This window comes from Patiria miniata, unplaced genomic scaffold (assembly GCF_015706575.1).
Source record: "Patiria miniata isolate m_02_andy unplaced genomic scaffold, ASM1570657v1 HiC_scaffold_18, whole genome shotgun sequence".
In the NCBI taxonomy this organism is placed as follows: domain Eukaryota; kingdom Metazoa; phylum Echinodermata; class Asteroidea; order Valvatida; family Asterinidae; genus Patiria; species Patiria miniata.
The window spans coordinates 6,173,464-6,198,641 of record NW_024037056.1 but is presented as its reverse complement, the minus strand read 5'-3'; the positions used below and the strand labels follow the sequence as shown (position 1 = coordinate 6,198,641).

The 25,178-nt window shown below is 39.9% G+C and overlaps 2 protein-coding genes and 1 non-coding gene across 4 annotated transcripts; 2 read left to right on the top strand and 1 right to left on the bottom strand.

Annotated features, from left to right (window-relative positions):
- Nucleotides 1-601: 601 nt before the first annotated feature.
- Nucleotides 602-5,530, bottom strand: LOC119724418 (HCLS1-binding protein 3-like). The gene is made up of 5 exons (XM_038195466.1): nt 5,407-5,530; nt 4,249-4,411; nt 3,067-3,274; nt 1,427-1,550; nt 602-785 (listed from the first exon to the last, which is right to left on the bottom strand). Exons 1-5 carry the CDS (start codon nt 5,430-5,432, stop codon nt 617-619), a joined length of 690 nt encoding a protein of 229 aa, XP_038051394.1. The 5' UTR covers nt 5,433-5,530; the 3' UTR covers nt 602-616.
- A 265-nt stretch (nt 5,531-5,795) lies between these two features.
- Nucleotides 5,796-24,221, top strand: LOC119724417 (endoplasmic reticulum-Golgi intermediate compartment protein 3-like). 2 transcript variants are annotated; one of them, XM_038195464.1, is made up of 11 exons: nt 5,796-5,992; nt 11,647-11,717; nt 12,618-12,705; nt 13,757-13,920; nt 16,108-16,178; nt 17,052-17,217; nt 18,116-18,205; nt 19,363-19,459; nt 20,891-21,098; nt 22,862-22,917; nt 23,989-24,221. In XM_038195464.1, exons 1-11 carry the CDS (start codon nt 5,896-5,898, stop codon nt 24,066-24,068), a joined length of 1,188 nt encoding a protein of 395 aa, XP_038051392.1. In that variant the 5' UTR covers nt 5,796-5,895; the 3' UTR covers nt 24,069-24,221. The 2 variants fall into 2 exon arrangements, with proteins under 2 accessions (XP_038051392.1, XP_038051393.1); XM_038195465.1 differs by lacking the exon at nt 11,647-11,717 and having other exon boundaries at nt 5,926-5,992.
- On the top strand, nt 23,790-23,862 carry Trnal-cag. The gene has a single exon. It is a non-coding gene; the product is annotated as a tRNA-Leu (tRNA).
- Nucleotides 24,222-25,178: the final 957 nt, after the last annotated feature.

The window sequence follows — 25,178 nt, the reverse complement described above, 5'->3', positions numbered from 1 at the left end:
ACCGCCAGTTCTGGTTTCATCCTCGGAGCATGTTACTACAAACGTTTTTGCAATTTCCGAACGTAACAACTGCTTTATTCTATGCAACGATCTACAGCACCAAACTCTTGGTTTCATGTGAAATGTGATTATCTAAAGAGACCGATGCGCAAAACCGAAGCTTGCGTAAAATGCGTATTTACCTTTCTCCAAAATTTTTACTTTTTCTCTCCCCAAAAGCCACACAATCAACTCACTCAAACAAACACGAACACTCTTGTTTTACTATACTCCCGAGGACAATGCTTTGTGTTTCCTTTGTCCCTGTAATATAACACTCTCCCATAGACTAAGCACACAAACCTACCACAGAGGACCGTTTCCAACAAAAGACCCAACTCCCGAGGACTAAAAGGATCTGTTGTTCTCCCTTTGTGGGTCGGTCCTCAGGGTTAGTAGAACAAGTACGCCATGCTCTGAAAACAATTCATCAAGTCTTGTTTCTGCACTCACCGATTTATACTCAATCTTCACCCAATCACACGATTACCAGACTCTCAAAACTTGCAAGCAATCCAGATACAGATAATCCAAGCCACACACATTCATCACAATCTTCTCCACTTGCATCGTCACGTCACTTACCTTTTTTAGCTGCTCCACTAGACGTCGTGACAGAGTTTGTGGTGAACAAGTCATCCTCGACGTCCTCCGAATTTAATCCCTTGGCATTAGGGTCCTCTTGGAAGAAATCAAACTCGTCTTCTGGTTCATCACTGAATAAGCTTGATTGCTGGCTCCCTGAACTAAGCATTGAAAGACAGCAGCAAAAACAAATTAAAAAGTTACAGAAAGATAAGACAGAAGAGATGTTTCATCTTTGTTTAATTCAACTTAACCACTTAACGCCGGGATTATGTTCGTTTTTTATCATGAATGACATCTTTATATACCTAAAGTTTCAGGATTCACTCACAGAAATGTTGATTTCGATGAGTAAAGAGGGTAAAAAACAACAATTCTGAGTGCAGGGTGCCCAAATCTACAACAGAGCCAGCTAGTTCAGAGCCTGTTTTCTCAGTTGTGTACTTTCAAACTCTAAGGAAGTCATTAATATGCAAATATGTCATATCTCCAGAACTGGAGGGGCTATATGGAGCTCTATTACATACCGAATGAAAGCTTACGTTGTGGGCTTTCCAACCATGTATATGATTTCACGTCTTTTTTTGCAACATATACCCTATTTGGAAAGATTTCCATATCTGGCCATCATTAATTTTTCCCTTCAGTGACCTATCAGCCATCAGAAAGTGATAATTTGTCCTAAAAAGTCAATTTAGCAGGGAAAATATATTGAAGTATTTATTGAGAAAACACGTACAAATTTTCTTTAAAAATTTATTTTATTTTGTATTTTTCCTGAATAATTTATTGTTCCTATTACCTGAGCATTTTACTTCTTCTTTTGACCGGTCCTGGTGGCAACTCCTTATTGTCTGCAGACTCATCTTTGGTGTCATTCTCATCCTTTCCTTCTTCAATCTGGTGAATCCTCTCCAGCTTAACTCCTATTTGTTAAAAAAGGAAGTCATATTCTCCACTGTTTAACAAGGGCGTCAATCGCTTCTCAAAAGTGGGGGGGGGGGCAATTGATGAGCACAAATGCGACCGCAAAGTCCTTACAGCGTGGGGTTCGGGGCCCGCTTAAGGGCCCCAACAAAATTTGGATTCTAGACGCTCTGTAGTGCAATCTGAGGCAATTTCTGACAACTAAAACCATTTTTTTAGCAAAAGATCATCTTTTAAACATCATTTTCGAGTTTGGAGTCATTGAATCAGCTATTCTGAGCTATCGAATCTTTAAAATAGGCTACAATTCTTATTCGGGGACGAAAAAGTGGGGGGGGGGACAAACAATATGATATCCCCCTACTTTAAAAAGTAGGGGGGACTTGTCCCCCCCTTCCCCAAAGATTGACGTCCATGCCTGTTTAAAGAAGTAGCACTGTAACCATCTCCAGTGGTGTAGTTGAGTCCATCATAAATCCTTAACTGTTGTCACAAGTCTATCCAGTATGCTTCCACTTTTAAGGAAATTTCCTCATTTTAAGGACATTTTTTACTTTTGAAGGAATTTCTCAGGAAATTAAAAATACTAAGGAAATTTTGAGGAAATCCCCCGAATCTAAAGAAATTGTAAGGAAATTATTAAATTCTGAGCTAATTGTACAATATTCTTCAAAATTAGCAGCAAATTCTACAATAGGTCTCTCTCAAATGACGTCATTTCCTACAGACCAGCCACGTGTATCGGCCATGTCGGCATTTTGAGCGTAAACTTGCATACCGCGCATCAGCTTCGTCGTATTTCGCAGCAAGCGGGCGTGTTGGGAACATTTTCAAAACTTTGTAATGTGTGCTTGATATACGTAAAATACGCAGTTGCAGTTCTCCTATAGAGATGGCCATCTTTGAGAGAGACCTATAGTCTCAAAAACTAGTTGTTTTATTGAATATCCTGTCAGTGTCAGAATGACTTGAAACAAGACTAGTACAGGGTGAGTAAAAAAAAGCGAAACCCAAATGTCAGGACTATTGTTTTAGTGAAGTTCTGCATGTAGCACTTTCAAATCTAGGATATGAAAGCCCAATTCATAAGCTATCTTTTAGTACAAGAATCATTCAAATCACTCTGGTACTTTTCAATGTACGGAATTTTAAACACAACCACCGTTTTAAAGTTCTGTCCACGGATCACACAAAAAGTGTGCGTTCTTTCAGCAAAACAAAAACAATTCACAAACATCCCTATGTGATTTGGTTTGGTTTGCTGAAAGAACACTTACCTTCTTGTGATCCGTGGACAGAACTTTAAAACGGTGGTTGTGTTTAAAATTCCGTAACTTGTAAAGTACATGAGTGCTTTGAATGATTCTTGTACTAAAAGAAAGCTTATGAATTGGGCTTTCATATCCTAGATTTTGAAAGTGCTACATGCAGAACTTCACTAAAACAACGGTCCCGACATTTGGGTTTCGTTTTTTTTTACTCACCCTGTAGAATTAAAGTTGCGTTTGGTCTTACCAAGGAATGTCAGAACCAGATTACTACAGCAGACTTTAGTACTCGTGGCAATGAAGCGCATGATATTATCGAAGCATTGTCTCCGCTCCTGAGGCTTGCTGTCCTTCATCATAAAAACTTTGCGTGGCAGATCAGGCAAGATCGTCGCTGGAAAGCGCTCACTCAGAGCCTTGTGCAGTGCCTCGAAATCGCCGTATCGTTTCACAACCTGGACGAAAATGAAAGCAATGACAAAAAACTACAATCCTGGCCAAATCTCACTTGGCCCCCAACCCCCTGGCCCCCTGTCAATGTTGTCTCTCATTGCGTGGTGTGTGCTCCATCAGCTGCAGAGAACAACATTGACCGGGGGAGCGGGGGAGTGGGTGACCGTGGAAGGCTAAGGTTATTTCCAAGTGTCCCAACCATTTTAGACGGGATTGTAGATACCGATGAAAAAAAATTACTAACAATTTAAATAAAGTGACTTCCATCAAAGACGATTTTGAATTTTTGAGACTTTGGAGGTAATCTTCAAACTGAGACTTAGGCCAAAAAAAATTTAAGTTGTGCTTCCAAATACATGGTATATGAAAAAAGGGTAGGTAGGTAGGGAATTTTTTTGGGGGGGGGGGGCAATTTTTTTGCACGATCTTATGGAGGTGTCTGCGTGTAGTCAAGGGTAATTTTTTCCCCCTTCCCCCCCCCCCCCCCCAAAAAAAAATTAGGGTAGGGGCTGTCAAAATAGGGTAGGTAGGGTAACCGGAAGCAGAACTATAAAAAAAATTTGGCCTTTGTAAAGTTGATATTTTGTTGCGTCCTGCCTTTTTGAAAAAAAGGAAGGAGGAGGCCCTTTGTTTTTTGGGGTTTTTTTTGCAAAACGACTGGCCGAGCTATTTTTCAAGATGGCCGCCAGCTTTTTTTTTTTAAATGGCCGCAATTTGGACTCAGGACATGCCATACCACCTTTATATGGGCTAGATGCAACAGAGAAAGAGGCCAAAATGATGTCACTGTTTAAAATTTATCATTTTTTCATGGTTTTTTTTTTCAAAAAAAAAACAAACAAAAAAGGAGGCGGCTTCCTACAAGGAAGCGGGCAGGGACGCTTAACATTTTTTTTTTACTTGGCCTAAACCTAACAAAAAAGCACTTTGCTATAAAATAATGCAAATTTCAAAGATTAATTGTAGGCCTTCTTACCATGAACTGTACATTGTCATCAGCTTTATTTCTGATTGTTTTGAAGTACGCCAAGTTAGTGATGACAATGACGTGGTATTCTTCGTAGCTCGTCAACATGCCGCTGACTTCGCGATACTCTGGCACAAAGATGTCCAGTCCTGTTTCTTTATTCTTGATTTCCCTAGTAATCATATCAATGGTATATACAAAAAACTGAACAGTCTATCTAAAATGATGGACCTTCAAAGTTCAAATCTGAGAAACAAATTCTTGGGGAAAATGTTTGATTACACTTGTATTTTCAGAAAGAATTCCGGTGATCCTTACTTTTAGGACCCCATTCCTATATAGGAAGGGAAAGACTCACCAAAACAGTTGACTAAATGACACTCAAAATTGACATTCTGATATTTCTTGACACATCTGAACAATTGGCAATGACAACTTCTTGAATATCAGCAGGTTTAATTTTGTGGAAAGAGGGCAGGCTTTCGATTTATGAGGGGTAAAAGACCACGATGACAAACAGAAAATATATTTCAAAAGCAAGATGGCGAACTGCAAAAAAAGGTAGAAAAGTCACATTTTCTTTGATTGAAAGTGCTTTCAAAATGACAACTGACATGAGTTTATCTGAAGAAATTAGACTGCTTTAGCCTGCAAAAGTCACTTTGGTACTGGACAGTCATCTGCATGCAAAAGTCGTATTGAACAGAACTCGTAAAAATAGAGGTGTCATAAAAATAAGGATTAGGCCTACCGTATTTTTTTTCCAATCATTCATTAATCATTTTCAATTTTGCAAAAATGTTAAAAAGACATGAATCTGGGACTGAGTCTGAGACTGAGAGACATTTCCAATTTTGTTACTTTATGTTAGGAAATACTTTTAAAATTCCTGGACTCTCTCTGTAGTATAGAATTTGTACACAACCACTGAAGTGGCGTCTGGATACTACATTACTTCCTCAAGGGATGCCAGGTATGGAACTCTTTCCTTTTCTATTTCCGGACCATGCTGACATTTTGACTTCTCTCAGCTTCCCGCAAAAAAGGGGGCGGGTACATTTGCAAAAAGTGATTCAAGCAGTATAAAGCACGACCTCCTTTTACCCCCCTTCTTCGATTAAAAACAAATAAAACACACATAAAGTTTACTTATTTACAGTCAAATACCTTGAAGTTCCAATGGCAGCCGTCATTTTGAAAGGAAAGATACTGAAAATAACGAAATGAAAAGGGAACAAAAATGACAGGACGTGCACGGCGCCGACGTGAACTTGTTTATGTCCGGTGCATGGATGTGAGCCCTCAATCGACGGGATTGGGACAAGGGTGCTGCTAACAACAATGTTCACTTAAAAAAACTATTAACCTTAAAATAATTTATTTCAAAAAATTTCATATCAAATTTTAATGTAAGTTGAGTCTTGAAAGTTGTTTCAAATTTAATTAAATTTACGTGCGAAGCTTCAGGTATCCGGCTTAAAGTTTGAAAACAAATAATGAGGCGGGACAGTTTGCTTCGATGCACCAATTTAAGAACACGTACATTTTTCAGTGCCGTATCGCGTACGGTGTTTTGTGTTTTCACATGCGGAAGGGGGTTACCTGAGTGCCAGAACGTATGTTTGTCAGTGTTTTTAGTCTTTCTTGTTCAACAATATGGACACAAAAAGTGTGTTTAACAGGCTGCGACAGTTTGATGCCTATCCCAAGACTCTGGAAGATTTTAGGGTGAGAACATTTAGTGGTGCAGCAGGTGAGTGTGTTTCAAAGTGTTTCTGCAAATGCAATCCGGTGCTAGCTTGAGTAACTCCAGCTGACATGCTCCATATTCATTCACATGTAACGCTGGAGGAAGGCCTGTGCGTTTCCATGTGGTAGCAAGAGACCCTAAAAAAATGGCCTCTCCCAAAAATTGTTCATTTTCACCTCTAATATCCCACCCCAGAGTTCACCCACATACCTCATACATTCAGCAGTCATTTACGAAGCCTAATAATGATCGAAGTGGCTATCGTTACGGCATTCGTTGTTTGGCGCCCTCAACGATTCTTTTTTGATACGCACGCAGGTATATAATTATTTGTTTTCCCGTGTTTTGGTGAAGAGTGCGACAGCTCAGTCGATAGCGGGTAGGATTTTGCACCGCGAGGTTGCGGGTTCGCATCTCAGTTTTGCACTCAAATTTTTTTCCTTTTCTAACCTGAGGCTTTGGAGGTTTTTTTTAAAAGGGAAATAAAGTCCGAATTTTATAACGTTCAAATTCACTTTTTTCCTTCTTATTTATATTTTCTTCTCATGTTTTTATAAAAGTTGCAGTACTACTACCGTAACGATAGAAAATGGGAAATGCGTTACGGCTGCCGTAACAATAGCCACTGCGAATAATGATCGACTTGAAACAAGACCACAAAAAAAAAACGTGAAAAATCTTGACAATTTCGGTGGCTTGTCCGTAAAAATACGCCAGTTCCACAGCTGTCTTCCATTTTGTTTTGCTAATTATATTAATGTATGCATGACGTTGACATCAAAAAATCGGCGCGCGCGCGATGTATGTGGGTACCACACCGCTTTCAGGCGTCGCAAGTGAGTTCAATTTTCGTCTGGTGCGTTGCCGTGGAGAGCATTCTCGTTGTCTTGCTTTCCGTGATAACGCACCAGACGAAAATTAAACTCACTTGCGACGCCTGAAAGCGGTGTGGTATCCACATACATCGCGCGCGCGCCGATTTTTGATGTCACACGTCATGCATACATTAATATAATTAGCAAAACAAAATGGAAGACAGCCGTTGGAACTGGCGTATTTTTACGGACAAGCCACCGAAATTGTCAAGATTTTTCACCTTTTTTTTGTGGTCTTGTTTCAAGTCGATCATTAGGCTTCGTAAATGACTGCTGAATGTATGAGGTATGTGGGTGAACTCTGGGGTGGGATATTAGAGGTGAAAATGAACAATTTTTGGGAGAGGCCATTTTTTTAGGGTCTCTTACTACCACATGGAAACGCACAGGCCTTCCTCCAGCGTTACATGTGAATGAATATGGAGCATGTCAGCTGGAGTTACTCAAGCTATCCGGTGCCGGTGTTGAACGTTGACTTTTTGTCATTGTTGTGCCCATTCTTGAAAATCACGCATTCTCGAGAATGGGCGCGCATTCTTAAGAATGAGCGCCCATTCTTAAGAACGAGCACGCGTTCTTAAGAATGAGCGCTCATTCTTAAGATTGGGTGGGAATATCACGTGCACATTTTATGAATTTTGCCCAATCTTAACAAACATTGCACGACATAATTATGTTAAATGAATTGTATAGCGGTTAAAAGGGAAACAATTCATATAAAGAGGAAAGGAAATGTTCCATGCTTCTGTACTCGTATATAACTAAGATAATTTGAATCAAATTAAACCTGTTATTATTGCTTTTTTCTGCCCACTATGGGAAGTTTTGTAATAACGGAGGACTGGGAACTAGTCTGGGAAGTGCTTTGTTTAGGCTAGACAAGTTACAAGTCCCTGCATGTATCATATGCGTGCCACGAAAAAAAAAACCATGTCCAGAAGCTGCCAAAATTGCTCTTTTGACAAGATAGAATCCAGCTCTGCGACGTTATGGTGGGGTGTGAACAATAAATTGGTGGCAATTTAAATGGAAAATAGCATTAACACTATGGGATGTCGCAGTATTCATTCTCATTCTTCACATTCTTCATTCTTACGTCCCCCCCCCCCCTTTTATTATCCCAAAAATCAGAATTCTTTGCACTAGTATTATTATGTCTCTTATTTTTCCCGGTTCCCCCCCCCCCCCCATATCAATACGCCTTTCACTCTATTTTTCAGTGCCTTTCGTTGCAACAGTATAATTATTGAGAATCAGTGAACGAGGATTCAGCTAGACTTGCCAAGCGCAGCCGGTGCTCGGCATCGACAAGACCGTTATCTTGTCGCGCATTCTCAAGAATGTGCGCTCAATCTGGAAGAGTTATTTTTTGCCAAGATTGAGCAAGGATCCAGTTGCACATTCTCAAGAATGTGCAGGCCCATTCTCGAGAATGCGTGATTTTCAAGAATGGGCACAACATCATGATTGTTGAAGCCGTATGGTCATGATGGTATGCCTAGCACTTCTTTTAGTAGCAAGTAACAATTAACATATGTTGTGCCTAGTCTGAGTAACTTGGACCCAACTTATCGCCTTTTTTAACATTTGGACATGGTCTGGCGATAGTAAGGTCCAAGCTAATACCGCGACCTAGACAACACAGTCCCAAAAACCAACATTTTCCAACAAAAACATCAGATTTCACCTTCAAAACGGCCTCCAAATTACTAGATATGCCACCTGAGGTACAAGTAGACATCAATAATTAAGATGGTTGTACTGAAGTTTACTTACGATCCGGAAAAAAGTGAAATTTTCCGTTCATTTCGGAGAGCTCCCCTCGCGATCTTGAACACGTTAAATTTCCGATCGTGTTTAATGTTTGAACGACGCGATTTCTTCTACATGCCCAGCGTACATTCGATGGTCCATGATGCATCGATTATGATAATGAGTAGACTGGATCACGTTTGTAAACACATGTGCATTTCAAACGATAATAGGGAGTCGGGAACTAGCGCAGCTTTTATGGCGGGTACCAGTTCAAGTTGGTTCCCGATTCCTTTTTACAGTTCGAAATGCACATGTATGTATTTACAAACGTGACTCATTATCATAATCGATGCATCGCGTGCGCTCGGTAACGGAATCGCACTCTGGATACGGGGACCATCGAAAGTACGCTGGGCATGTAGAAGAAATCGCGTCGTTCAAACATTAAACACGATCGGTAATTTAACGTGTTCAAGATCGCGAGGGGAGCTCTCCGAAATGAACGGAAAATTTCACTTTTTTTCCGGATCGTAAGTAAACTTCAGTACAACCATCTTAATTATTGATGTCTACTTGTACCTCAGGTGGCATATCTAGTAATTTGGAGGCCGTTTTGAAGGTGAAATCTGATGTTTTTTGTTGGAAAATGTTGGTTTTTGGGACTGTGTTGTCTAGGTCGCGGTATTAGCTTGGACCTTACTATCGCCAGACCATGTCCAAATGTTAAAAAAGGCGATAAGTTGGGTCCAAGTTACTCGGACTATGTTGTGCCTAGGCCTCAGGCTCAGGCTATATCATACATGGCAAATGATATCAATTGTCATGATGTATGTAAAATAGCTATAGAATCAACAAATTTCAAAGTAGATTCGATAGTATAGAATTTACTTTCATTGACTTTGTCTCAAAGAGCTTTCAAAATGCATTTAAACAAGTGGTCTCCTAGCTTCATTGGGCAAGCAGTTCTGAAATTATTGCAATTTTAAATTATTTTTTGGGCCTTAAAATGATGCTCAATTTGGCTGAAATAAAACTTAAAAGTGACCACGTCAGTTGATTATGTGTACACATGTGGTAATCCTAAAGTTTTAGGACACCTCTATTTTTTACGAGTTCTGTTCAAAACTGACTTTTGCAGATGTCTGCCCAGTACCCAGTAGTCTTTTTTCTTCATATAAACTCATGTTAGTTGTAGTTTAGAAAGCATTTTCGAAGAAAATGTGACTTCCCTACCTTTTTTCGCAGTTAGTCAGACGTGCATGTTGTAGTTCTCACACGCGTGAAAGCCCTACATAATGAAAGCCCGATGCTGATTGGCTGCTAAACAAATTAATTAGTCTGATTCCCTGACCAAAAGAATCTGACTACTCCTGAATCTTTTGGTCTGGGAACCAGACTAAAAATAAATAAGTTAGTCTGGTTCTCAGACCAAAAGATTCTGACCATTCCTGAATCTTTTGGTCTGGGAACCAGACTAAAATAAATAAGATGTTTATTTTTTATCTGCCAATCAGCATCGAGCTTTCATCACATCGAGCTTTCACGTTTGCCATCTTGGTTTTTGAGTCTGTTTTCTGGTTGTCATCGTCGTCTTTTACCCCTGAATGTCCCTAATAAATCAAAGCCTGCCCTCTTTCCACAAAATTAAACCTGCTGGATATTCAAGAAGGTGTCATTGCCAATTGTTCAGATGTGCCAAGAAGTATCAGAATGTCAATTTTGAGTGTCATTTAGTCAACTGTTTTGGTGAGTCTGTCCCTTCCTATATAGGAACGGGGTCCTAAAAGTAAGGATTACCACAAACTATTAGCCCCATGTGGCCAATTTATACTAGACTACTAGGCCACACTTCCACCATGTACAAAAACATGTCAAACTTTGTCAAATTTTGATTTTCACATTTAGGCTAATTTGTATAATTTTATGTTTGCTTTAGAAGCATACTCACCCTCTTTATTCAGAAAATGCTGCCTTTTTCAGAAGTCTAATTTTTGTGAAATTTCATGTTGAAATTTTGATACGCAAACGTGTGCAAACGAATCTGGAAATTTCTCTAAAAATAGACATATCTGAAAAAGGCAGCACTTTCTGATTAGCCTATAAAGAGGGTGAGTATGCTTCTAAAGCAAAACTAAACTACAAACTAGGGCGAAGTAAAAAAAAAAAAAAAGTTTCTCGTCCCCGCCCGCTTGCTTTTTGGAGGCCGCCTGGATTTTTTTATTATTTTTTATTTTTGAAAAATGTAGTAGAAAACACTGAAAAAGTCTACAAATTCATCGGAAAATAAATACCAATACCAATACAACTATAAATGACACTGTAAATATGTTCAGTTCTCTTGTCCAACTTGTCTTTCATCTTTAAAGTGACTTTGAACAGTGGAACACCAACGGTTGCAGGAAATTTTGAAAAGGCGGTCATCTTGAACAAAATAAAAAAATAAAAAATAAAAAGCCCCGCTTCCTCCCTTTTTTCAAAAACCCCGGACGAGAAACTTTTTTTTTTTTTACCCGGCCTAAGCCTAAATGTGAAAATCAAAATTTGACAATGTTTGACATGTTTTTGTACATGGTGGATGTGTGGCCTTTATTTACGGAGGTATTCCAGTAAATTGGCCACATTTATGGGGCTACAAACGTATGGGAAATTTACACACAAATAACGGTATCGCTGTTATGGGGAATCCACAACTTTTTTTGGCAATGTGATTTTATATCAAACCAAACTTTCTAAGGTCAACTACATGTGCACCAGTGTAATTCTCTTTATTGATGTTTGGAGCCAAGTGAAAGTACCCCTGTATGTGATACTCCATGTCAAACCATTTCAAAAAAGGTGGTAACAAAAAATTAGGTCATTTTGGGCATGAAAATAGCGCCACCAATGACCGTGGCAGTGGTTCAACCTAGCTACAATAAACTAGTACCGTTCTCAGGTTGTCTGTTGTTAGGGTAGGGTGGAAGAATTGCCTAAACAAATTCATGAAGAAGGCAAGATTTGCATTTCTTTTCTATTTTATATTTGTAGTTACCATCATCAGTGCCATCCTCATGACTGTGTTGTTTATGTCAGAACTCAACTATTACTTGACAAAAGAGGTGAGTGTGGATTCTGTTGAGTTAGGATTGACTGGCAAATAATGATTCTTTGGAAACAATTCTTTACTGGATCACCACTTTTTTCAATTAATTTTCAAGCGCCAAAAGTTGCATCCTTTACGGTTATTCCCTCCACTTTCCCTCCTCTACTCTCACCCTTTCCTTTATTCCTATTTATTAATCAGTCACTTACTTCATCGAGATTCAAACCTCAGACTCTTGCTTGAAACACGAGACTTTTAACCGCTTGGCCGTGCACGATCGCTCTTGCAGTGATCAATCTTTGGACGTATTTGAAGTATCTATTGAAATAAACTAAATATTCATGAGAAAATAATGACGTATTGCACTATCATTGGCCGGCTGATGCGTTGTCATGGTTGTCGATGTCATGCGTATAACATACCGCTGTCTTCCAGACACTTCAATCAGTTTTGACCGGCTGCTTCAACTTAATTCTGCACGACGTGTGCATCCCAAGTGTGCTCTAAAAACACATTTTTCCTAAAGTTTTTTCGCATTGCTGAGGCTTCATGGATTCCTCTTGGGTGAAATCACAAGGTGAGGTGAAAATTGATGTGTTTGGCGGCAGGTAAAGTGGTGATCCAGCATGGAACTTTTTCCGATTCTTTGAAAAACACAGTATGTAATGGTTTGTTATTATCAGCTGTTCATTCAGTGAAAATATGACAAATGATGATTTTATTGTATTTTTATTTTATTTGCCATTAATTCTTCACCAATCCTCTTTCCTACCCTTTAATTTCTTCATCATAACACATCATTGATTTCGAATGGTACGTCGGTTTTCCACCAAAAAAAAAAAATTGATTATTTTGTATGTTGAACTTTGCTATTTGCCAACTTCAAATCCCAACTTATTATTCCATTCTTTCACAGGTTATACCAGAGCTGTACGTCGATAACACACGAGGGGAAAAACTCAGAATCAATATGGATGTCATTTTTCCGAAAATGCCCTGTGCCTGTAAGTATCATGAAGGAATTTTTTTTTTTAAAGCCAGAAACAAAAAAAGAATCTTTTTTTTTATTTTGCTGAATGAGAGGCATATTTTAGGACGCAACATCAATCCTGCAAAATCTTCCAACTGTCTCCATGTAAGAATTGCACACAGCCTCAATCCTGCAATATCCTCTGTTACTTCTTGAATGTGGTCCTTGGAGGGGAGACCACTGCCTGAATCCTGCAAAATCCTCCAGCAATCACTGTCATTGTGTTGAGGCAGAGCCAGTGACATCCTGGAGCAGTGCGGAGGATTTTTAAGTATACTGCCGGCCTAAATTTCTACACGGCTGAGCATAAACAACACAAGGTCCGGCCCAAGACCTTGATACAGTGCACCCTCCAAAATCACCCACACATTTTTGCCATAATAGCAAAATCCTCCATTTTGCAAAGAGGATTTGGGAGGATTTGGGAAGGTTAGGGTTAAATAGTATTTTAATTTGCTAGGATATAGCCTCAATCCTGCAAAATCCTCCAATTGGCCTCATGGAAAAATAGCATAGGCCTATAGCCTCAATCCTGCAAATTCCTCCGTTATTTCTTGAATATGGTCCATGGAGGGTCGACCACTGCCTGAATCCTGCAAAATCCTCCAGCTATGACTGTCAATAGGCAGAGGCAGTGACATCCTGGAGCAGTGCGGAGGATGTCGAGTATAATCAAGGACTGAGCATAAACAACACAAGGTCCGGCCCAAGACCTTGACACAGTGCGTACTCCGAAATCAGCAACGCACTTTTGCCATGTAACCTCAATCCTGCAAATTCCTCCAATTTGCAAAAAGGATTTTGGAGGATTCAGGGCGGTTAGGGTTAAAACGTACAAAAGATTGTATAAATTGTTCCCGTTCCAGTCTTGCAAGAAGCATTCTGGTCCTTTTGTCATCGTGGATGGAAATTCTTAGTTTGTCTATTCAGCGTGGACAGAGAGCCATGCACTCTTGGTTATGCCTGGTAAGCCTAATGTGTATGATTGTTAAATATGCTGGATTTTTGTATTATATCTTTTTCAGTTATAAGTTTGGATGCAATGGATGTATCAGGGGAGCACCAACTGGACGTGGATCTTAACATCTATCGGAGGAGGTTAGACGCCAAGGGTAAACCCATCGACGAGAAAGAAGAAACCGTCAAACTTGGAGAAGAAGATAAAGATGCGGCCGAAAAACTCATTAAGGTAAAAATGAAACTTACCCTTCTCAATCCTTCAAAATCCACCTGGCGGTCTTTGGAGGATTTTGGAGGATTGAGGATGAATGGTGTTGAAGCACATGAGCATTTTTGAGGATTGAGGATGAATGGTGTTGAAGGATTTTAGAGGATTTTGGAGGATTGAGGATGAATGGTGTTTGAAGAAGAGGAGGATTTTGGAGGATTGAGGATGAATGCATTTTGAGAGGCAGGACTGTCTGACGATTTTGAACGATTGAGTCACTGGGTATCCTTCATTTAAACATTTAGGAGGATTTTGGAGGATTGAGGATAAATGGTGTTGAAGCACATGAAGATTTTGGAGGATTGAGGATGAATGGTGTTAAAGCACATGAAGATTTTGGAGGATTGACGATGAACAGTGTTTGAAGAAAAGGAGGATTGAAGAGGATTGAGGATGATTGGGAGGCAGGACTGTCTGACGATTTTGAAGGATTGAGGCGCTGGGTATGCTGCATTTGAACATAAGTGCACAATTTTGGAGGATTTTGGAGGAATGAGGATGGTTCCTAGGAAAAAGGGCCTAAGTTATATAGGGTTAAGATCAAGATTACACTGCCAATGTAATTAATCAACACTTGTTGAGTCTACCCACAAGCAAATTTGAAGCTTGGTTTTTGTGACTGCCCCAAATTTTGTACACTAGGCGCTCCATACATAAAATTTACATATCATGAATATTCATGCCACTGCAAGTAGCCATTATGACCACTTGAAGAAAGCTGTTCGGGGTCATATCATTGTTTTAAGTGCAAGCGTGGGACAAAAGTAAAGAATTTCTGTAACAATTTTGTCAGTCAATACTATGCAAGAGGAGTAAAGTAATGAAGATGGAAAAACAGTAATTCTTAAAAATAACTGTGATTTGTACGTGGAGGCAATTAATATATATATCTAAGTCAGTTATTTTTTGAGGCACAGACAAGATTTCTAATCTATTTTAAATTTCTCCAGAAGGGCAGAGAAACTGGTTTCTTGCCCACACATTTAATCAAAAGGCAGAAATAGAAAGATTGCTTTCATCAAAGTATTTATTGTGATTTTTGTAATTGATGTGTATATCTGATTAAAGGAATACAACATTTGCTTTCGCTGTGATTTTCGGAAAATGGATCGATTTGGGGGTTATTATTTTATAGCAAATATTTGTTACACTGACTTGTTTTAAGTTTTGTGTTCATAGATGCTGGAATAATCAAAAAAACAATCATGTTCCTATAGTCTGGTTCCATGACCCCACTTAAAGATGAAACGGAACAATTTATAAACGTCAGGGAATTGTAAGGTCAGGGATCCAGTCTAGCTGGCTTGTACCCATCATAGGCGTGTAATCGATTGCAAACAAAACATGGACTGACTAAATATGGTCACTTGGGGACAGCATTTCAAAAAGCCATTTTTTTTTCAAAGGCTGGTCGGCCGACCAGTGTTGAAAATTTATACAAAAATACAACTTTTCTTGAAAATGACTGCACACCAGGTGCCATGTAAAGTATTTCATTAAAAAATGTAATTAAGATTTGGTAGTTGTGTTTTTTGATTTTTGCAAATGTTGTATTTTCCCTTTTAAAGGGAATATACATCATTTGCTTTTGCTGTAATTTTCAGAAATGGATGGAATTGGGGGGTTGGAAATATATAGCAAATATAGTTACACTAACTTTTTTGAGGTTTTGGGTTCGAAAATGCTATAAAAACCAAGAAAAACAATCATTTTCCTGTAGTCTGGTTCCCTGACTACATTTCAGAAGAAACAGAGCAGTTTACATACATTGGGGATTGGTAAGGTCAGGGAACCAGTCTAGCTGGCTTGTACCCGTTCATAGGTGTGTAATCCATTGCAAACAAGTGCGATGGCCAACTGGGGCCAGTATTTGAAAAAAAGCCAGTTTTTTTCCAACGCTGGTCGGCCGATCAGCGTTGGAAATTGATACAAAAATACCACTTTTCTTGAAAATGACAGTATACCAGGTGCCATGATTTTACAGGATGCTTTACACTGTCATTCACTAACAGTCCAGCAAGGTATTTCAAAATGATTTGGTAGTTTTATTTTTTGATGTTTGCAAATGTTGTATTTTCCCTTTAAGAGTACAACTAACCTATTGTTGTGGTACTTTATTTTACTTTATTTTTCTTTTTTGTCTTGAAGCTTTCCAAAAAGGAAGAATTGGATCCTTCCAGATGTGAAAGCTGCTACGGAGCAGAAACCAAGGAATTAGAGTGAGTTTTGGGAAGAAACAAAATGTAATTTCCCTCTGGGATTTGATTTTTCTCTGTGCCCATAAAATGATTTGAAAATTGGAGTTTTATTTACAGTTGTTTTTTAATATAATGCCTACAATAAGTAAGTTCGGTAATCAAACTGCGCATGTGCTCATCAAGATTTGCCAATTTTTCTTTCGGGATAAAAATGTCATTGCATGCGTGCAAAAGCATAGCGGGGCACCAGCAAAATTGAAGAGATCATCGTGTTCTGAAGTATAACATTTTGCAAAAACGTTTGAACAGCGCGGTGTTTTTAGGTGCCTTGTGTGTCAAAACTTTAGTGTAAACAAAAGTTCCATGTCTTTTCGATTGCATGAAAAATTGCACAGAATGCAGATTTGGTTACCATGACCCCCATAGCCTAGTGTGCATTTATCTTCCGCGGTTATCCTGAAAAAAAATCGTCGAATCTTGGTGCACCAGACTATTTTGGAATACCGAACTGACTTTTTCACATTAAGTTTTTAGAATACTGAGGGAAGGTTTGTCAAGAAGTATTGAGATTAGAATACATGTACTTCTTTTCAGAAGTGGTCATATTGGCCGACTGTAAAAGGTTGTTTAGAAATTCGGGTGTTTCACAATGCAGTGCGCCACCAAGAGTTTGCCGTGGAGAGTCCATTATTCAAGTTTACGGTCGACAAAACATGGCCCATTTGAACGAGTGTCAGTAGACAACTTGAGCCAATTTGTTATAGATTGGGGCATAGCGTTCAGCCGCCTTACAAAAAACTCCACATTGATAAAGAGAAAAGAAAAGGGCAAACAGATACTCGAATAATGCTTACAAAACTTTTATACATTAAAATCTGTTTCTTTCTTGTACAGATGTTGTAACACTTGTGAGGACGTACGCGAGGCTTATAGACGGAAAGGCTGGGCCTTCAATATGGCGACTGAGATCGTACAATGTAACCGTGAGGGTTGGAGTGATCAGATTGACGCGCAGAAGGGAGAAGGTTGCCAGATGTTTGGCTATCTGGAAGTTAACAAGGTAACGTCACAGAACGAGAAATGAAAACATCATGAAATTGTGCTTTCCCTGGACTGACTGAATCACTTGGTGTAAATAAAGTCTGAAAATTACAAGGAGTGCGTTCGATTACTTCGTCCACCTTACTCGTGCCTAGCTCCTCGCGTGATGACAGACATGCGCAGTGGAGCTAAATAAACGAACGGTTTTCGGGTAAAGTTTCGTGCAAGAGCTGGAAAGTTGAACTTCGGCCACATCCGAATCAACTGTCTAGAGCTAGGTCTAGGTCCACGCCCATTGAAAATACGCGGGGACGCGCTGATAATAGACGTATAGCCGTAGCTCTGGAAGCCCGTTTCAGACACGGTCTCAGGCACCAGCCAGACGTCACGTTGGCAGCCATGTTTATTGCATGGCCTTATGGGATACTTACCCAAGTAACTGGCTTTTCAAGTTACGGAATTTTAAACAGCCACCGTTTTAAGGTTCTGTCCACGGATCACAAAAATGTTCAGTGTTCTTTCAACAAAACAAAAAGAAATCACATAGGGATGTGTGTGAATTATATATTCGTTTTGCTGAAAGAATGCACACCTTTATGGTGATCCATGGACAGAACCTTAAAACATTGGTTGTGTTTAAAATTCGAAAAGAACTTGAAAAGTACATGAGTGATTTGAATGATTCTTGTACTATAAGAAAGCTTATGAATTGGGCTTTCATATCCTAGATTTTGAAAGTGCTACATGCAGAACTTCAATAAAACAATAGTCCCGACATATGGGTTTTGGGTTTTTTTACTCACCCTGTATGCAATTTTTACATGGAGGCAGTTGGAGGATGTTGCAGGATTGAGGCTGCATACTAGCAAAAATGCCTAGGGAGTTAAGGTTGATTTTAATGTTTTGTTTGGTCTCAGGTTGCAGGTAATTTCCACTTTGCTCCCGGTAAGAGTTTCCAGCAGCATCACATCCATGTCCACGACTTGCAACCCTTCATTGGAGACAAGGTCAGTTTTTGTCTCATTGGCTCGCCATCGGGCCCGGATTATCCAATAGGCACAGTAGGCACTGTGCCTAGGGCCTACGAAAAAATTCGGGGGCCTACGAAAATTGTGTGCCATAAAACCAATAGGCCTACCCACACCATGGAGAATTCCTCCATGCCCACACACACACACCCAAGCGTGTGTTCACGTCCCATCGTCCCTCTTTTGTTTGTACCTTAACTTTTTAGGAAGACTCCCTTAGTTTTTTTTCACGACCCCAATCGTGGACATATGCCGGGATTCGTGGACGATATTGTTCTCTTTTGTTCTCTGGTTTGAGAAGATGAACATGTACACCCACGCACAGAGTTTTTAAATGTTTTTAAAAAGTTTTGTGCTAGGTATAACAGGCTTTTAGAGCTAGGACCTACACCAGTTTGGCCCGGCTTACTTGATTTGTACAGTGCTTTGTACTTTGAATTTGGTGCCAGTACCTAGGGCGGAGAAGGGCCTATGGAACACTGGTGCCTAGGGCCTACGAAACACTTAATCTGGGCCTGCTCACCATAAACTCGCAATGTGTTTATTAAAGTGTTTTTAACAGACAAGGTTATGGTTATTTTCAGAGTGAACTCTGTTTTGAGTTAACAATGGTTCTGAAATAATCCAGCAAAACTGAGCATTAACACGACATATTTGCAGATATTGTTGCTACTACCCATATGTTCCAATCTGTTTCTTTAAAGGGACACTAGGTCCTGGAACAGCCCAATTGGGCTACAAAACGCGCTTTGAACGAAATGATGTTATTCGGAAATAACATTTAAAAGTAGGATATAAACATCCACACAACTATCCTTTCAAAACTGGGCGTTTTTGTGGATGCTTGTTGTGATTTCATTCGGAAAGTGTTCGCGTTTTGCGGACGTTGAAGAAACCTCTTTTTTTGGCATACACTATATGTGAACGACACAAAAAAACTATTAGTACTCAGTCGTGTCCGATGTAAACAACCGGGGATTTTTCCTCTTTCTCGGGAACGGTAAGACATTAGGTTGGTTTCCTTTCAACCAGATGTTTGAAATTGGATAAGTAAACAATCCAAAACATGAAATTTTTGGGGATTTCAGGACCTATAGTGCCCCTTTAAAGTTTTGGGCCATTTATTCTTTCCACAGTTCAACATGACACATCACATCCAGCAGCTATCGTTTGGAATGGAGTACCCAGGCATGGACAATCCACTGGATCATACGCTGGTCACAGATAAAAGAGGTAGACAGTCTTCAGTTGTTCTCAGATCCTTTAAAATTCACTCGGAGTTTTAAGATGATTTTTTCAGGATTTAGGAAGATGACGTGCAGCCACTTTTTACTTCACATGGGATCGATGGCCCTTGTAAGTTCTCCCTTGCCCTATGGGCTCCTGTGCAAAAGTACTCCTTCGACGGCCAGAAAAGGAGAGTTGGGGGAGACCTAGACTGGTTCCCGGTCCATCCACTGCGTATTTTGAATGATCCAATTAATCTGGGAGACCATCACAACTTAAATTCCAAGCTATTCACGCGCTGACGACGCTTGACTCTTACGCGCAGACGCTGTGGCTAATAGCTTTGGCACATTCAGGAAGTTTTGCATACTTCGCAGCGAGAACCAGTACAGTACGCTCACGCTGTGTGTCCCGTCCACGGAGCTCTTAAAAGTGCTAAAAACGTACCCTCTTTGATGGCATAAGGAGTCCATAGCATTTTACCCTCGCCGTTTATGATTACCCTCACAGAGCCCTCAAAATCCACCAGTTGGTTGGGAGGATTTTGTAGGATTAGGGAAGGGAGATCCAATCTACTATTACTGTACATTTGAATTTGATGCTACTTGAAACTTGGTAGGTACAACGAGTGTGCCATTGGTTTCATACACAGTGGAGGAGTTTGGAGGATTAAGGAAGGCAAAGCCAAGCCGATATTACTTTACATGGGGCTTGATAGGTGCAGACCAGTAAATCGGTCCGACATTGCCTACGCCGGACAAATCACGATTCGCATGCCCTCAAATTCTTTGGTATTTGAGCATATTGTGGGCCATGAACTTGAGGGTTTGTTCAAAATATGGGTGGAAGCCGTGCAGAGGACTGCAAGCTCGTATTTCTGTGAAATGTTGATGATGATTAGGCCCTAAAATGGCTCTATTTTGCATTTGAGCGTAGGCGTCCATTTTCAAAATGGCGGTGGGCTTCAGGACTGCTTTAAGGGGTGATCATCTTTGGATGGAATGTTCTCCTAAAAGTCATTGGTTACCCCCCAGAAAATTGAACAGAAAATGAAAGATGATGAAGTAAGCTTTAATTTGAAGTACGTCTTGAACACCTCGGAGAGTTGTGAGTATTTTTCCTGAATTTCTGAATTTCACAAAGAGTGTGCTATTGGGTTCCTGCACAGTGGAAGATTTTGTAGGATTCTGGAAGGTAGAGCCCAGCCACTATTACTTTACATGGGGCTTGATGCCTTGAAACTTGGTAGGTACAAAGAGTGTGCCATTGGTTTCTTGCGCAGTGGAGATTTCAGGAAGGTTCCTGACAAATTTCTCAAGACATAGTTTTAAATCTTATCCCTTCAGTAAGAATTGATAGAAAAGTAATTCCTGCCGATACAAAAAAAAATGGTAGTTGTGGAATCGCTTGTTAGTTTATACTGGTTTTTCATTACAGGCTCAACAATGTATCAATATTTCATCAAAGTTGTTCCGACCACCTACACCAAACTCAACGGACAGACGACGCGAACCAATCAATACTCGGTCACCAAGCACGAGAAGCAGGTCTCCATTCTGAACCTCAGCGGTGAGCAGGGCTTGCCCGGTGTCTTCGTGCTGTACGAACTCTCACCGCTCATGGTCAAATTCACAGAAAAACATAGGTGAGATTGTGCTTCATTTGACTAGATCTTTTGCAAAAACATAAAAGGCTTTGTGTTGAGCCTTTCTTCTGAACTACTATGAATCAAAAAAAGAAAGTCCACACACATTGGAGGGGTCATAATTTTGAATCTGATTTATATAGACCTTTGGGGAATTTTGTTAGCTACATTTTGATACTCTGTTTGCTACCAAAAAAACTGTTAATCGTACAAGATTGACAATGGCTTATGAAAAATGATGCAGTTTGAAAAGTTGCAAATTTAAAGATTGGCTCCTATCGACTGCACAGTGCCCAAATTTGAACAAAGCGCAGGTAATTCAATTTGCGTGTTCCCCAGCATGCAAGCACTGTGCGAGCGGTATTCCCTGCCGTTCGTTTCGGGCAGTGTGAAATTGTCACGCAGCAATTTCGCGTACTCTTTAATTTTGCAACTTTTGGAACTGCATCATTTTTCATAAACCGTTGTCAATGCTGGACGATTCACAGTCTTTGGTAGCAAACAATCAATCAATCAATCAAAAGAAATTTATAAAGCGCCAAAATCAAAAAGTTTGGTCTAAGACGCTGATGGGCACCAAAAAGAAGAAAAATTATTGATAGTACACCTCCTGAAACAGGTGAGCTTTCAGGAGTGTCTTGAATGTATGCAGTGAGGTGGTATCTCTAATGTATTCTGGAAGTTTGTTCCAGATTCTGAGGCCGTATACAGAAAATGATCTATCAGCAAAAGAGACACAATGGGTTCTGGGCTCAACAAAGTGTAGTGAACAGGAGGTTGATGATCGAAGTCGTCTCTGTTGAGAACTAATTTGGAGCATGTCCGTGATGTAAGCAGGAGCTTGTTTCTAGTATCAGTAAAAGAGACACAATGGGTTCTAGGCTCAACAAAGTGTAGTGAACAGAAGGTTGATGATCGAAGTCATCTCTGTTGAGAACTAATTTGGAGCATGTCCGTGATGTAAGCAGGAGCTTGTTTCTAGTATCAGTAAAAGAGACACAATGGGTTCTAGGCTCAACAAAGTGTAGTGAACAGAAGGTTGATGATCGAAGTCGTCTCTGTTGAGAACTAATTTGGAGCATGTCCGTAATGTAGGCGGGAGCTTGTTTCTAGTATCAGTAAAAGAGACACAATGGGTTCTAGGCTCAACAAAGTGTAGTGAACAGGGGGTTGATGATTGAAGTCGTCTCTGTTGAGAACTAATTTGGAGCATGTCCGTAATGTAGGCGGGAGCTTGTTTCTAGTATCAGTAAAAGAGACACAGTGGGTTCTAGGCTCAACAAAGTGTAGTGAACAGGAGGTTGATGATCAAAGTCGTCTCTGTTGAGAACTAATTTGGAGCATGTCCGTAATGTAGGCGGGAGCTTGTTTCTAGTATCAGTAAAAGAGACACAGTGGGTTCTGGGCTCAACAAAGTGTAGTGAACAGGAGGTTGATGATCGAAGTCGTCTCTGTTGAGAACTAATTTGGAGCATGTCCGTAATGTAGGCGGGAGCTTGTTTCCAGTACGCTTTAAACATAAGAATGATGACCTTGTAGTTGATTCTTTCTGGGGATCAAAATGTAGCTAATCACATTTCACAAAAGTCTATATTATTAGGATCAGATTCAAAATAATGACCCCTCCAATGAGTGTGGACTTTCTTTTTTGGCGGTGTTTATAACTTGACATTTACATACATAAACAAGTATTTCATAAAAGCTTTTTATTCAACAAAAGGTTAAATTCTCATTTGTTGTTATTGTTTTTTTGTTTTTGGTAGGTCGTTTATGCATTTCTTGACTGGGGTATGTGCCATCATTGGTGGAGTGTTCACAGGTACGAAACCCTAGTTTTTTATCCTTTAATTTTGTTTCATAAAATCCCGTCACTGCATTAAAGAAATAAACTGGCACATTTTCTCAATGTGGATTTTTTTTACCAAGAAGGTTTTCCTCATTTTAAAGGGAATGTACAACATTTGCTTTTGCTGCAGTTTTGAGAAATAAATGGATTTGGAGGATTAGTATGTGAAAGCAAATATTGTTAAAAGGACTTGTTTCACGTTTTGGGCTTGAAGATGCTAGAAAACCAAGAAAACCAATCATGTTCTTGTAGTCTGGTTCCCTGACCCCACTTAAGATGAAACGGAGAAATGTATAGACTTTGGGGAATTGTAAGGTCAGAGAATTAGTCTAGCAGGCTTGTACCCCTTCACAGGTGTGTTATCAATTGCAAAGAAAATGCAGAATAACTAATTATGAACAATTAGGAGCAGTTATAAAAAAAAAAAAAAAACAGTTTTCTCCAACACTTGTCGGCCGACCAGCGTTGGAAAAATACCTTTTTTTCTTGAAAATGACAGCACACCAGGGGCCACGATTTTACAGGATGCTTTAGACTGTCATTCCCTAACAATCCAGTACGGTATTTTGTGATAATTTGATCATTTCGTTTTGTGATGTTTGCAAATGTTGTATCTTCCCTTTAAGTACTTAGGAGAGAACTAGATAGTCAGGATTGTTATTTCTCATTTTTGTTTTAATTTCGATTTGAGTTACAATCATGCAGACATTTCTGTGACCTGATATTTCCCGGGTCAGTTATCAGAAAAACTATTCATAAGATGATATTTTGCGTCGGGGTGAAAAGTTTAATTGCGGTACCCGCTGCTATGTACATCAGATTCGAACCGGCCAACTGATCCCGTTAGCTCGGTGGTCGAGTGGTAAGACATCTGCACCAGAAAGCAGGAGGTCGTGGGTTCGAGTCCCACCCGAGTGATTTTTTTCCAACTTTCACTCGGGAGGTTACACACCGAGTATACATTATAATCTGTCGATGAAGGGCAAAACCCAATATCGATTATCAGAAAACTTCAAACTTTTTCCATTTTATTTTTGTTTACAGTTGCTGGTCTGATAGATTCATTCATCTACCACTCGGCCAGGGCTATACAGAAGAAGATTGACCTGGGCAAGGCGTTATAACGCTGGCTTCTCTACACACCCCTTGTAACATGCCATTGCTGATGTAAACACCGCAAACAGAGAACGTCCACGCTCATTGGAGGGGTCATCATTTTGAATCTGATCGTCTTATGATGACTTCATTGATATAGACCTTTGGGAAATGTTGTTGGCTACATTTTGATACCCCGTTTGCTACCAAAGACTGTAAATCGTCCAAGATTGACAATGGTTTATGAAAAATGATGCACTTTGAAAAGTTACAAATTTAAAGAGTACACGAGTGGAAATTGCTACGTGACAATGTCTCAATGCCAGAAACGAACGGCAGGGAATACCGATCGCACAGTGCTTGCATGCAGGGAACGCATGAATTAAATTACCCGCGCTTTGTTCGGGCACTGTGCAGTCAATATATGGACGTGTTGTTACGCTTAGCAATTTCTCCTCACGGACTCTTTAAATTTTCCATTTTTCAAACTGCATTATTTTTCATTAACCGTTGTCAATCTTGGAGGATTTACAGTCTTTGCTTACAAACGGGGTATCAAAATGTAGCTAATGTCATCATAAGACCATCAGATTCAAAATTAAGACCCCTCCAATGAATGTGGAATGTGGACTTTCTTTTTTTTTGGTGGTGTTTACAATGTATTTTTGAAAGGGGAGGTTCTCATTGCTTATTCTCTAAGCATTGGTAAAGTCATCAAGAAAAAATGAAGTGTAGTGAGGCCAAGGTCAAGTTTCTGTTGCGATTATTTTCATAACGGCAAAAGTCAGTACATGTAGCCACAGTCCTCTACACAAGGATAAACGACTTCCTTGAATTTCTGGTTAGAGGCGTGATATTGAATTTGCGCGCCGTGCGTGCGCGAGACTGCATGCGACTGCGGTCTTTTAGTGGTCAAATTTCTGTTAGGATGCCAGCTTTCGGCGATCATGGCGCGTGCAATGTTCGATGCGTTGTTCTATGCGCAGACGCGGCATATCATGCAGGTAGAGAATCAGTTTCGCACTTTTTGTACACAAGCTCAGATGAGTCGTTTATCCTTGTGTAGAGGATCTGTGATGTACAATACCGTTTTTCTTCAAGCAAACTTGAATCCTTGATCCTGATTGGTCGATCCATGG